The sequence below is a fragment of the Clarias gariepinus genome, chromosome 12 (genome assembly GCF_024256425.1).
Source record: "Clarias gariepinus isolate MV-2021 ecotype Netherlands chromosome 12, CGAR_prim_01v2, whole genome shotgun sequence".
In the NCBI taxonomy this organism is placed as follows: domain Eukaryota; kingdom Metazoa; phylum Chordata; class Actinopteri; order Siluriformes; family Clariidae; genus Clarias; species Clarias gariepinus.
Genome location: NC_071111.1, coordinates 9516286 through 9531084, shown reverse-complemented (window position 1 = coordinate 9531084; position 14799 = coordinate 9516286). Strand labels below are relative to the sequence as shown.

Sequence of the window (14799 nt, the reverse complement as noted above, 5' to 3'; positions counted from 1 at the left end):
GAATACTGAGTTGTTGGAACAGACGAGAGGGGAAATGAGGTCGCTGCTGAGGTTGTTACATAAACAAGCAATTTTCAAAGTGCATTTTTGGGACTTTGCAACCTGTTACAGTAAAACATTTGTTTCTGTTTCTTTAATTTAATCTACATCATTTAATGTACTACAAAGAAAGGGGTTCGCTTACAGTTTTTGCACAGGACTGTTTATAATAATTTCCATGTTGCCACTTTAGGGCCCTTGAGCAAGGCCCTTAACCCTCACCTGCTCAGATGTATATTAAAATAAAAAGGTAAGTCGCTCTGAATATCAAATGTGATAAATGTAAATATTGACCACGCTATGATTTCTTGTGACACAAGTTAAAAAGGTAAATTTTTCTGTGGTGTTGTGCAGTGTGACAGTGAAATCCCTGTAAGACATGCACAAGCTTTCAGAAATAATTATGTTCTATAATTTGGATATTCTTTATTAAATAAGGGAAAATTAATTCCACATTCTGTAATTTTATGAAATGTGCCGTTACAGCCGAAGGGTTTTCCATAAGTTACAAAAACATGAATAAAGGAATTGTGAATGAAATAATGATCACAACATGGATAAGTATCATAAAGCACATCCTATCATCTTGAGATCAGGGCGTGTAAAACTATACGCAGATCAGCCATAACATTAACACCACCAAGGTTTCTGGTTCCCCTTGGATGACCGGGGCAGCCCTGGCCCCTCAGGGTGTGGTTCTGCAGGGCCTCCGGGGGCATGGTGTGGGACCAGTGAGTTAACAGCAGATCCTTCGGGTACTGTGTGGTTATTGCAGGGTGGGGTCTCTGTGGATCGGACTCATTTTTCCGGCGCATCACATTGATGCTCGATTAGACTGGGATCTGGGAAGTCTGAAGGCCAGAGTGGCAGCTTTGAGCTCTTTGCCTGCTGGAACTTGTGTGTGCCGCGCTGTGGTGCACTGGGTGTTCTGATGCCTTTCTATTATGGCCAGCCTCGACTTCTTTTTGGCAATTTGCCCTGTATTGGCTTTTCTGTTGGATCGCAACAGATGAGCCTCGGGTGCCCCATGATCCCGTCACCAGTTTACTGGTACATAATTAAAATAAATGTTAACAGAACATCTTAATGTTATGGCTGATGTGTGTGTCATTTCATATTATTAGGGGAAATAAGAAGAGCCTGATTTGTAAAAAGTTACATTTCCTTTAAATTAAAGCAACGTTTGTCATTTTGTTTTTTCGACATTGAGATAAAAAATAAAAAAGGAAAAATGTTGTACATGTTAAAGTAGCTCAGTAGAAGTGTGACATTCACATGGCAAAAACAATCCCTGTCTTTTATTTATTTTTTCCAAGCAAGTTCACACACAATTCAAAGTCAGTTGTACACCCACAGATAAAAATCTTACACAAAGCAACAAACACACGGACGTTTTCCGATCTTTCTGTGTTGAATGCAGAGCGTCGTCATGTTCACAGAACACACTCGGAGAGCTCTAAAAGCCTGCTGATCTGAACTCACTGAACTGGACGTTTAGATGAAAGCTCCTCGAGTGTGTGAGATGCAGCAGGTCAATGAGATACGTTTTTTTTTTTTTGCAGGGCACCTTTTAAATGTTCTTGCTCCTGATAAGAGATCAAAAAAAGCTAAATATAGGACAGGTCAATCAGGCTACCATATGATACACTGCACTCTGTGGCACTATGGCAGGGTGGATCCTTAATGTCAGCCCTGGATCTCCTTTTACAGATTTCCTTTTCCAGCACAATTGATCATTGAAGTCGCTTTTAAAGCAGTCAGCTCAGGATCTCTCTCTCTCTCTCTCTTGGTGTATCGACTCTGCAAGCCCTCATTGAAGATAATCTCCTCATTGTGTTTTAACGGCTCCTTTATCCTCCCTGCAGTTTCTTCTCCAGTCTGTCCAGCTTGGCCAGGTTCTCCTTCAGCAGCTTGGAGCCAGGAGAGAGCTGGAGAGCTCTTTGGTAAAACGTTCTTGCTGCTACATAGTCTCCCTGGAAGAAGAGAAAAAAATCTTAATACAGCAAATCCCAGACTTATGAACATTCAAGTTGAAAATTTTCGCAGATACGAACGGACCGCGGTTCTACAAACATTGGTAGATACTGTACAAACAAATCACAGAAGTAGCTCACGTGTATTGTACAACTGTAGTGCACCAGATACTAATATTTACAATTATATACAATATTTTCAGTGTGTAAGTAAATATAGAAAATGTCAGGACAAAATTTCGTCCGGGATTCCCCACATGATTTAAAGACGCAGAACCAACACCGTTACATTTGACATGTGCGTAATTGATTTTATTAGGCATGTTTATGGTTTTTGCCCGCATGATGGCAGTGTGGTGAAAGGGGACAGATTTAATCAAGTGGATTGGTATGCTTTACATTGTATATTTGCGTCAAAGGTGTATAGGACTCACTTTGTCGAACATAAGAACAAATCCAACTTAAGAACATGCTACTGGAATGGAACTTATTCGTAAGTTGGGGATTATCTCTAATAATAAGCACTGATTCTACTGATGACAGAGAGTAACAGACCTGACAACCCTCAAGAGGAGTAAAGCAAAAAGATGTTAAAAAAAAGGAAAAACTCAATATATGTATAAAATACAGAACCGTCACAAATCATTTGTGAAAATGTAATATGTATATATAGATTATATACAAGGTTAGGTTTGTAGGTGTAGACATCAGAGGATTTTACATGCAGGAAAGTAAAAAAGTTACAGGTTTAGGAGTTTTCCCTCTGGCTTCTTTATTAGGGACAAAATGAAAAACCTGAAAATGTATCAACTGTTTAGTTAATATAAAGAATTTGTATTTCTGTAAAGCTACTTTGCAACAACGGCCATAGTTAAAGGCTCTATATGAATAAAAGGGGATTGAAATAAAAAGTTATTGCAAATAAATAAATATTGTACTTTAAATGTGCAATATTTTGTATCTTGTATTTATATTTACAAATGTTTACAATTTGTCATTTTTTAGTCATCAGGTTTTTTTAACAGCTTTTTTGTTGAACAGCTGTGTGAAACACTAAAAAAAAAAACCTTTAAATTGGAGAAGTTCACATGCTTTTTTTTAGATTTTAGTAAAAAATTTTTTTACTGCACAGCAAATAATAGTGCGCAAAAACACAAGTAATTTTTCTTTTGGAAATTGAAACAGAAGCTGCGATATCTTTTACAGATGTTTAACCTGACTGTAAGACTACAGAGAACCAGTACAATCTCACAAGTACAGCTGAAGGCAAGTACAAGTCAATCTGGGAACAATTCTTGTATAAGAAGGTGAAAAACCGACTGAGATGGCTCGGAGCCGAATGCAGTCACTGATTCCTGAACTCCTTCATTCGATTTGATCTAAACAGACAGCAATCAAGCAAAGAAATAGAGACCAGAGTGAACAGCGCGGAGATTCTGCGAGATCACTGAAATCCAGTTTCTACACAATTGCCAATCAATGAACCAATCGATCGATCATTCCAGATTCATACGTCAATTCCCTCATTTACTGTTTATATTAAAAAAGGGAAAAAAGAAGACGTATTTGGATTTGAGTTCTTTCTCTAAAGGTGTAAAGGTTGACTGGATGCATTAATCTGATCCATTAACACTATGCTCATTATTGTGCTCCTGAGAAAGCATGCAATATCAAGTGAAGTCAAATGTGCTGCTTTGTAAGGAGGCAGATGTGTCGCGTATACCTTTATATGCTGTATCCCTCCCATGTTCATCCAAGCTTGTGATTGGTCAGGCTTGAGTGCAACAGCCAGTTTGTAGCTCTGTGGAAGGAAATACTCATCAGTACTGGAGTGCACCTCCAATAATGACACTAACACACACACACACACACACACACACACACACACACACACACACACACACACACACACACTTTCTCTAGCTTACTCCAGTTTAAGAAAATTATTTTCCAGGATGACATTTTTACAAATCTCCAGACAAGCGATGTTAATCATGGATGAACAAACTAACATTTACTGACCTTAAAGGGGCAAAACAGCATGTGAATACTAAGCATTTTAATTAAGCTGCTGCTTTTTTTCTACTTTTCTTCAAATTTGAATGTCCTTCATCGACATGTCTGACTATTTACTCTCAATGCAGTTCAAATATCTGCTATTAGAGGTGCTGTAGATGTATCCATCTCAACACTTAAGATTCCTCATCATCTGTACACTCTGATCAAAGCTTCAACAGTCACGTTCATAATGACATCATCGATTAGTAGGTGAGCCGAGTCTCTGCTGGAACTTAATGTAACTAAACCCGTTCTGAAGCTTTGAGTCCAACATCTCCACCTGGGAACGGATTCTACACTGGATTTCTCGTTAATATGGATTTGATCATGAAAGGGAAATGACTCTAACAGAGAAATCTGAGTATTAAACCAAAAGAGTGTTACATTAAACCGTGACGCTCTCTATCCTGAAGAGATCAGAATCGAGACCTCAACGATCGACTCACTTATAATCTCACTAATCTAAAAGTTTCTTCATCTACAAATGAGTTTTCAAATAAAAAATAAAAACAAAACAAAATGATCCACCCTGATCTAATGTTGACCCGATTTCCATGTATCCTCTCACGCTGCCTTCACCGTCTTACACTCCCTTTGGACTTTAAAGCCTTCTCCAATGCTTGTATCACAGCACAAAGTAACGTTATACACCATATCCCTTTTTAAGTCTTGACCCAAATCTGTCTAACGGAACTGAATACATCTTTATTGTCAACCTCTAAACCCGAGCGCAGTCCTTCACTGGCCAGAATAAGGCACAGACAAGAGCCAGGAGAGCTGGAGTCTGTCCAAGCACGAGGAGAACAGCCAGCAGAGCTGTATTTACAGGAAACGGCTGGGATTACCAGATCGGCCCGGCTAAAACAGGAGCGAGCTGAGGAAGGTAAACATCGAGCTTGATTAAAACTGAGAGCATGGGAATTCTCCTCGAACGAGCCGCGTGTGTGGCCAGAGATAAGAGAGAGTGGTTATTTTAGGGCCAGTTATCGGGCTGTTTGAAAGGAGACATCAAGACAGGGAGGAATGTACAAACTCTCTCTCTTGCACAATTAAGTATCGCTCACTTTCTTAGTGAGAGGGTTTAATTAACAAAGACTCACTGGTCAACACAAAGTGAAAAGCAGGAGAAGTAAAGAAAGCGTCGAGAGGGAAGATTAAGGGGAATGTGTGATCTAAGTGACTATAAAAAGAAGAGAGGGAAAAACACGTAAATAGAAGGAGAGTGAGAGAAAGAGAGAGAGAGAGAGAGAGGTCAAAGCACCTCAAAGGCTCGGTCTAGCTCATTCATCTCTCGCAGTTGGTTGCCCATGGAGAAGTGAAGCTCGGCTTTCACTGCAGGGTCCAGTGGCTCCTGCTGGAGAGCTCTATCTAAAGCGTCCAACGCCTGTAACACACACACACACACTCAGTAAAACAGACCACTTTTAACCAGTACCAATATAAAAATACAATATTTTATAGTGCAAGTTCTTTAAAAACTCAATGTTACTTAAAAAACTAAAACAAAAGTATTCGGTCAAACCTGCAATGACATTTTATCCAAATACACACACTTCAACATGCAGTTGGTCCCCTTTTGCAGCTATAACAGCTTCCACTCTTCTTGGAAGGCTGTCCACTGGAGTTTTTCTGTGGGAATTGATTCTGTAGAGCATTTATGAGGTCAGGCACTCTGAAGGGCTCTGTTCCAGTTCATAACAAAAGGTGCTCGATGGGGTTGAGGTCAGGGCTCTATGTTAGGGCCAGTCAAGTTCTTCTCCATTAAACTCATCAAACCAAGTCTTTATAGTTCTTGTAAGTCATAGTGAAGTAGAAAAGAGCCTTCCACAAACTGTTGCCACAAAGGTGGAAGCATAGCATTGTCCAAGATGTCTTGATATGCAGAAGTATTAAGATCGCCCTTCACTGGGGATAAGGGGCATGAATGACTGAAACACCTGAATGCAATAATTAACAGGTTTGGCCAAATACTTTTGTCTATATAGTGTATATTAAACTCATTCTCATGTAACTCATGTTATTTTGTCATTAGATGATTATTCATCAAACACTCACTCAGGCGTATCCACCAGGGGTGTAACAATACACTAAACTGAATTTCAACACATAATGGCGTGATGCTATACATTTTTATTGCTTGTTTATGAAGTGTTTGGCTGTAAAGCTCCATTTCGGTAGTTTTGTTTGATGTAAAAATCAAAGGTAAATAAAATAAATAAAAAATGAGAAACATAGAAAATTAATAGTTTTCATTTACAATGAATCACCACGGCGGGCTGTAGACCTGTCGTCAACATTCTCCAAAATTCCACTGGACACATTTAGTTTATTCACAGCATCCCATTAGCCTCTACCTTTGCTTTACAGATCACATGACAATAAGAAGCGATTTGATTGGCTCTTTATGCATATTTGGCCAAAAAAAAAAAAAAAAGGATATGTGGGACTTTTCGACTTAATCGTTCTGTTATAAATAATCTTGTGTGTTTGTAAAAAATTATTTGCCAGAATGAGTGAAAAGTACACAGACAGGATTTTCCCCATATTTTACAGTCAAACCTACATATGTTACTTATCTTTTCATTTTTAGTTGATTAAAAACATGTTGATGTTCCGGTGTCTTACAAGAACACGAAACAAAAGCCAGGACCTTTATCTGTTGCCACAGCGCTTATTATTTCACTGTGTTTTTTAACTAGTCGTGCCGTCTGGCACACAGCTCTCTGTAGCTCAAACCATTTTTTTGCAATCTTTGTTCTCCTCTTTTACCCGAAAGCGCTTATAAACACAAAGCGTCAAAGTGAAACGCATGGGGAATAAAAGATAGTGGTTGCTTTTGCATGAGGATCCTCTGTGCTGTAGGAGGATAAAGCACACGGGGACACTTTATACACAAGCTGTTTCCTTGTTCGTTTTGGCGGTTTCTATCAGAATTGTGCTATAAGACAGAGCTCCCATCAAATGAATAAATGAATGAAAGAAAAAAAAATGACTAAACCCCTTATAGTCCAGTTGGTGTTGCATTTCAGTGTCTTTGGCAGACATTTTTATTTTGGTGCTTCTTGTCTAAATATTTCACAGTAATAACTCACTTTATTTAGTTAACCATCCATTTAAGATTCTCGCTTCGGGGAAAGAAGACGTCCCTGGAATCTAATAACCGCGTCCACCGTAACCGCTGTGTGGCTATAAATATTCGCTAAGTGCTTCTTAATTAAAACAAAATGATTCAACTTGCTTGCGTACACAATATACAATTTACGCTCCCCCCCAACACACACACACACACACACACACACCCACACACACACCTCGGTGTAGTTTCCCTGCTTGCTGTAGATAGCAGACAGCAGGCGGTAACACTCTATACAGCTGTTGCTTTTCGAAATGATCATCAGAGTCATTTTCTCGGCTTCCTTCGCGCGGCCCGCCATTGCCAACACCTGAGCCTGACGAGACAGGAAAAAAAGAAAACAGGAAGAAGAAAATGTCATTTCTGTGTCCTGGGAACCACAAAGCGGCTCAGACGCTGATGAAAACCGGAGCGTGGGGTCCGTAGAGACGCCGCTACGCTGCTCCAGTATGTGAGCTGTGTGCCAGAGAGACTCATCTCTTATTGCCCTTATAATGACTACTCACAGCACACTGACATCATCTAAAGGATTTTTGCTTTGTCCAAAACACACACCACTTCAAGTTCAACACATCTTACAACACCATCACTTCAGATCAAAGCAAATCCAGTTTGTTGTTGACTCGTGATATAGACAGGGAGGTAAGTTATAGGTCAGAATTAAAAGACAGTTTAACGCGGCTCTCACCAGAGCGAGCCAGACGTCCTGGTTGTCCGGCTGCAGCGACGCGGCCTCTCGGTACACCTGCAGAGCCTCCTCATAGCGGCCCGTGTTATAGTACAGCGCTCCCAGGGGAGTCAGGATGTCCACCTTACGCACCACCTGCAGCGCTCTGCACACACACATATACACATCCACACACACACATCCACACACACACACAGTCTGGAATATGGATATGCTTCTGCACTAGGGAAGAGGTTTTTTTTAATCAATTATTTTTAAAAATAAAAAAATAATTTTACAATATAATATATATATTAATAAGAAATTAAAATAAATGTTTGCATTTGCTATAAAAACTACATTAGCAGTAATAATAATAACAGATAAAATAATTTAGTGACATTTTTTTTTACTATTTAAAACATATTTTTTTCAATTAAATTATCAATTTTTTATACAATAATTTACTTTGCATTTATTAATAAAACAATAAAAATAAAGTAATAAATATTATAATCACATCAGCTGCTTCCAAAAATTATGTTATTAAAAAAATAATAATAATCTAGTTAAACTCAAATTTATTTGTCACGTACACAGTCATACACAGTACGATATGCAGTAAAAAAGAAAAATAGTAGGTAAATTTAACTAAAAAGGAATAAAATAACTGTACAATACAATATATATATATATATATAGAAAGATAAGAAAAACAGCTGTACAATATAGAAGTATAGAATTTATGGATTTTTGTGTGGGAATGAAGTTAAATATAAATAGAAATGTCCAGGGGCTGTGCAAATATACCTGAAAGTGACTTGTGTTAGAGTCAGTAACTAATGTCCAGAATGTGCAGTTGTGCAGTGGCCACTAGTGTAAGTGAATGTCCAGAATGTCCAGTGTGTAAGAACCTCATGTGTGGATGTGCAGAATGGATCAGTAGTGTGTGGTGACTCGTGATGAACGTCTCCTCTGCATTAGAGCTAAGTTTTGCCTGCTTTCATGTGTTCATGGTTTTTAAATAAAGTTCTGCTGTGTTTTTCTCTTTGCGCAGTTCCCTAGGCAAGTGGGAACACAACAGTCACTCTCAGGTGTGAACTGAAAAACTTGAATCGACTCATTGGAGGAAGTGAATCAAACAGATGTGAGGATGAACATTAACTTGACGTTGTATCTACATGAGTTTATACCATGTGTTACTGCTACCTGATTGGCTAGATAGAGATCTGCGTGAATAAACAGATGTACAGGTGTTCCCAATACAACAAAATGATCTACTAAATACACAACAGACTTGTTTAGACTGTGCGTCCGCCCAAATTTAGGTTCATTGATCTGGGGTTTTGGCAATCACAAAAAAAAAAAAAGAAAAAGCAGAAATAGTAAGGAGTATGCCAAAGTATCTCCCAATTCAAGTCAAGCTGGGACTTGATGAAATTTCTTTTGAAGTAAGGCATAAAACCAATTGGCATTTAGAGAAGACTTCAAGCACAGTACAGCGTTAAGACACAGTAACACATTTGAATGATGCAAATGTTTTAAAATAAACATAACGATAAGTGAATAACGATTCCAGCCGAGGTGGTTTGGAGCCCATGTTCAGCGAGTGCAAAACTGACATAACTTGTCACCAACTTGCTGAAGAGACGCATCTGTCTGTGTGAACTGTACACACAATCGTTCACCACTTACACATTACAGGAGTTCCTGGGAGGCCAGAGTTTCAGGCATCATAGCTAACGGCTTTTCTAACTTGTGAAACACTGAGCTAAGTGCATTAGTGTAGCAGGAGATTATATAGAGAGAAATAAAGGGGGGGTTACTCTTATAACTGTTTTCTGTTATTCTACACAAAAGTCCCATTTTGACTTGAACAGGCCTTATATACTCTGCTTAAGGCCAGGACAGTAAAAAGCCACACTCCTCTTGTCCCACTGCTTTTCTTCATTGTTGTTTATTTTGTACCGTGGCTGGTGGAACTGGAACATCTGGTTAAACATCAGCCGTCAGTTACAGATTTTGAGATAAATCACTTTCACAACTACTTCTCTCTGTGTTTATATACAGCCTACGACGGCAGTGTACGAGCTGCCATATATTTCTTCGATATTTTACACATGAAATTATGAATTCATCCACCATTAACTTTCCCATAACCCTAATCTGAGCGCAATATGTTCCTCTGACCGTTCCCAACAGCTTACCGCTTGTACCAGATCTCCGCCTCTTTGATGTCGTTAGAGGAGCGCAGCAGCCGGGCAAGATTCACCATGGCAACGTAATGAGAGGGCTTCAGCCGGATGGCGTGCTGGTAATGAACGGTCGCTCGCTCGCCATCACCTGAGAGACAAGCACAAGCGTCAGGTAATGAAATCAGTAGATCAGTACCTACTGACAAGAAAGGAGAGGGGAAAAATCCACTTAAAAAATTAGAGGCGAATTTAAGGATCGCATTTTTCTCTAACAAAAAAAATAAAATAAAATAAATTATATATATATATATAAAAATAGTAGAATAGAAGGTTTGCTCCTAAGTATGGCAAAATTAATGGAGCCTTATATAATATGGAAAAAAAATGCAAAATAAATAAATTAATTAATTAATAAAGCATTAATTAATTTTGTAGCAAAGAAAAAAAAACAGCCTCTCCATAAAAGCAGGCCTTTAAACAAAGCACTCATGTCTGGATGTCTGACATAAATGTTGGGGTCCCAATAATTTTGCAATCAAGCTTTATTTTTGGTTTGTCTTTAAAAAAAAAATGTTGCCTTAAAAAAAAAAGTATATTAAACTATATACTGATTGTTCAGTTCTGCTCTTTTTTATATAGGGTGTCAATAATTCTGGAGTGTTGAGGGACTGAGTGATGAGTCCAGGCACTGACCCGTGTCCACCAGGAACACGCCGTAGTTGTTGTGGAGGTCAGAGCTGTCTGGGCAATTCTCGATTCCCGCTGTGTAAATCTCATTCGCTTCTGCATGGCGCTTCTGCACACACACACACACACACACACACACACACACACATAGATATATATATATATAAAATCAAAGATTTTTTCCCCCTGATTTATTCCTCAACATAAGAAAATACATGGGCTATCTTGGAGAAACAATGCAACAGAAATACACAGTCCTGATGTAAGGAACAGAAAGTGTGTTGTGTAAACTGATGAACTGATATCCAGTGAAAAACTGCGGAAGAGGAATGGAGATGGAGAGACCTGGTCAGCGTAGAGCGAGGCTAAGCTGGAGTAGGCGTCAGCAAACTGTGGCCCGAAGCGAATCGATTCCTTTAGCATGTGCTCAGCTTTTTCCTCCTTCCCCTGGGACCTGCACATCAGCATCCTTCCGGTTATTATCTGAAGCATGGGAGCTACAGTGATGCACAGGTACATGGCTATACACTACTTTAGCAAAAGTATTCACCCCCCTGAACTGTTTTCGCATTTTGGAACCGAAATGGAATTCTTCATATATCATATGTCACGAAGGAACATAAAACCAGGCAGGAGCGTACACTATAGTGGTGCTCTTTAAACACCAGGCTATCTATCAATCTATCATCCCTGTATCCATGTATATCTATCTTTTTATAGTGCTGTCAATTGATTAAATTTTTTCATAGTCTGTGATTATTCACCATTAATCACAATTTTTAAATACTAATAGATTTACTTGTATTATAAACAGTGATGGAATAAAGAAAAACACGAGAAACTGGTTAGAGGAGACAGATCATACAGTTTTATAATATCTCAGACATTAAGATTTAACAGAACTCCCTCCAATGGGACTGGTATGGGGAGTGGCAACCAACCAACGGCAGGGCTCGAACCTCGGACCTCAGATCCGAAAATCAACAGCCTAGAGCCTTAGCCACCCGAACCACCACTTCCACATCTTAACTTTTAATGTGTTCTTGTAGGAATGGTTCCACTTGAAGGTAGCTCGAGCGCACAACTTTGGTTTCATTTAAACTCCCATCTAGAAGCTTTTTCGAATGAAACTTGGCGTTCAGCACACCTGGTGATGTTTCCTTGTTACTAACTTTCAATACTTTCAGATTAAACCAGAGATGTACGACACAGAGCCACTGGTAAACCTCCACTTAAATATTAAAAAACCTGATTCATATTTTACTGAACGATTGATTTCTCTGGGACATTTCAGTGTATATGCAAATGAGCTACTGTTAAGTCACGCCCCTCTATAGAACAAGCCAGGGCCAGGGGATCTTCTTATACGAGGCAATATTAAGGGGGAAATCTAATCGGCTTATTTAAGCTTCGGCCAAGATAAACACGGAAACGGTACAAAATGTAATGGACTGTTCAGAATTTGTCTCATGTCGAAACATGACTAAAAAGCCAACATTGCATAATAGGGGCCCTTTAAATTCTACTTTAGCATGACCCTGGTGTCGATTACATCACAATAGGTCAAGGGATGAATACTCCTGGACGTCAGTGTGTAAATGTGAGCGTGTTACTTGAGAAGGTTGCCAAGATTGAAGAGCGCACGGTTGTGTTGGGGGTTAATGTCAAGCGCTTTTCTGTAGTAGAGCTCCGCCTGCTTTGTGTCATGAGTCAGGGTGCCCAGGTTGTTCATGGCACTGGCATGCCGAGGGTACAGCCTGCAAAGAGAGAGAGAGAGAGAGGGAGGGAGAGAGAGAGAGACAGAGAGGGTGTTTGGAGACTTCATTAAGCTTTTCCAGTATTACAGCCTCAATTCTCACTACAGCCTTCTACAAATAACACACGATGATCACATAAGAGCACTTTTTAATGATCCCATTGCTGGCATAAAACTGAGAACAGGTAGGAAGTGAAATGCCCATGCGGCGGTTGAGCAGACTGAGGTGCGGTTGCATCATAGTGTGCCGGTTGGAGGATTGGTATCCAGATGGTCCAAAAGGACGTCCGTGCTGGGGGTGGAAGAGACTCACTCCAGTAGGCTAGTAGGAATGTGTCAGCAGGGCGTGTGAACCCGATGAGAGCAGGCACTGGACTGGAAGATAATGTGGTCGGAGAAGCTGGCATGGCGTTAAAAAAGAAAGAAAAGAGCTCTGGAGGGCTGAGCCACAGCAGATAAAGTTCCTTGTGCAATCAGTCAACGATGTTCTCCCAAGGCTATTTCCCTTCTTCTGCTGGGACCTTGCAGATACTACAGCATGCCCGCTATGCCAGGGAAGGAGCTCACTGGAGCACATCTCAAGTTGCTTCCCTAAAGCCCTGGGTGAGGAACGCTACCGCTGGCACCATTATCAAGTGGTGAGAACTCTTTAAGAGGTCATTAGCACAGGAATTTTCACCAACAATCAACTTTGTCAACATCTGGGGAGAAGGCGAAGTGTCACCAATGTTTGATTGGGAGCTGAAGGTCAACCTAGAAAGGCAGCTTTTATTCCCAGACATGTTAATGGTGATCACGCTCAGGCCAGACATTTTTCTGGTGTTAGAAACAACAAAACAAGTGCTGAGGTGACATCTAGGACATCTCTGGTTAGACTGGATAGAGGATGCAGAGGTTTTGCCCATCAGCCTACACATCACTTGAGGATCAACGGATTGCATAATAGAAGTCTAGATGGCTGTGGACTTAAATCATGCTAAAGTTTAGGCTAGCACACCCAGATTAGACGGTTGGGAGTTGAGCTACTACCACATGTATACCTCAATCAGACACAGGAATCGGACTGGGTGCTCTGCGCAGACCCCACAGTTTCCGTCCCAAGCTTTGACCCGGAAATCGAACAAAATGCGCAACAGCAGAAGAAGCTGCTAACAATACAACAGTGTTATCTGCTTCAGATAACACCACAAACACAAGAGATTGCACGCGTCCCATTTGTATAAAATGTAAAGTGTACAGCACGTACGAAACGCACAGCACCTGGACATACACTCCTAACAAGTTTAAAGGTGGAATATCGCCACCTGTTGTAGCGGAGTTGTACTACAAAAAAATCTTAGCGTTTTAGAAAAATTTCTTGCTATATTGGCGTATAATTTTATATTTTAAGAAATTATACATAGGTTTAGCTAGATTGAAAAATATTTAACTTGCTAAGATGTATTTTTTGCAGTGTGGACATACTTTGGTCCCTAACTTGCTTCCCATTCCGTGCTTGTATACTGGGACAAGGACAGTAGTCCTGTTAAATGGTCGAAGTATAACCGTAGCTCAACTTCAGAGTGTGACTGACAGGGAATTGTTATTATCATTATTCTTCCTCAGACATCTTTACTGGGATGTATTTGTCCTGCTGTACTTAAAGATGTCTTGAGAATTGGAAACGTGGGAAGAAACAGTACAGAGGAAAGAAACTGAAACAAATGCCAGCAACAGTCACGACATGTTCTCATGGTTGGCTTATATTTCCAAAATAAACACACACACACACTCACAAACCTGAGAGCTGTTTTATAATGGTGAATTGCTGCCTGGTTTTGTCCTTTGTCTTTCAGGAAGTTGGCGTAGTTGTAGTGTACTTTTGCGTTATGAGGTAATGTTTGAATACCGGACCTAAAACAAAAACAAAGAAAACTGTCTACCCAAGCCAAGAAAGCTTCCTACGTCCACAGTGGTCTTAAGAAAAGTAAAAAATACAAAAACACACATTCCCTGTCAATCTCTCTCACACACACACACACACCTGAAGAGAGCTTCTCGGGAGAGCCAGATCTCGTTCTGCTGCACGGTTTTCCAGGAGAACAGCAGGAGCAGCAGCAGCATGGAGACGGTGAGCGCCGCCGCACCCCAGCGGCTCAGCGCCGCACACAGGCGGTTCAGCCCGTGCACCACCAGGATGCAGTAACCCATACTGTAGAGAGAGAGAACGACAGGAGCGTGAGAGGAATCCTATGCATGTACAATCAAATCCAAAACTATTAGCACCCCTCTAAAATATCAGCTATACAACC

General features: G+C 40.1%; 1 protein-coding gene across 1 annotated transcript in view; it reads right to left on the bottom strand.

The window, feature by feature from the left end:
* Window positions 1-440: 440 nt before the first annotated feature.
* The window catches only part of tmtc1 (transmembrane O-mannosyltransferase targeting cadherins 1), a 52246-nt gene continuing 37887 nt past the window's right edge, over window positions 441-14799 (bottom strand). The window contains exons 10-20 of the mRNA XM_053508671.1: window positions 14532-14699; window positions 14288-14401; window positions 12366-12509; window positions 11098-11206; window positions 10759-10861; window positions 10078-10213; window positions 7892-8036; window positions 7382-7519; window positions 5332-5454; window positions 3736-3813; window positions 441-2012 (exon numbers count right to left, since the gene is read on the bottom strand). Of these exons, the coding sequence (XP_053364646.1) occupies window positions 1890-2012; window positions 3736-3813; window positions 5332-5454; window positions 7382-7519; window positions 7892-8036; window positions 10078-10213; window positions 10759-10861; window positions 11098-11206; window positions 12366-12509; window positions 14288-14401; window positions 14532-14699 (1381 nt within the window). The 3' untranslated portion in view covers window positions 441-1889. The remainder of the gene's footprint in view (window positions 2013-3735; window positions 3814-5331; window positions 5455-7381; window positions 7520-7891; window positions 8037-10077; window positions 10214-10758; window positions 10862-11097; window positions 11207-12365; window positions 12510-14287; window positions 14402-14531; window positions 14700-14799) is intronic.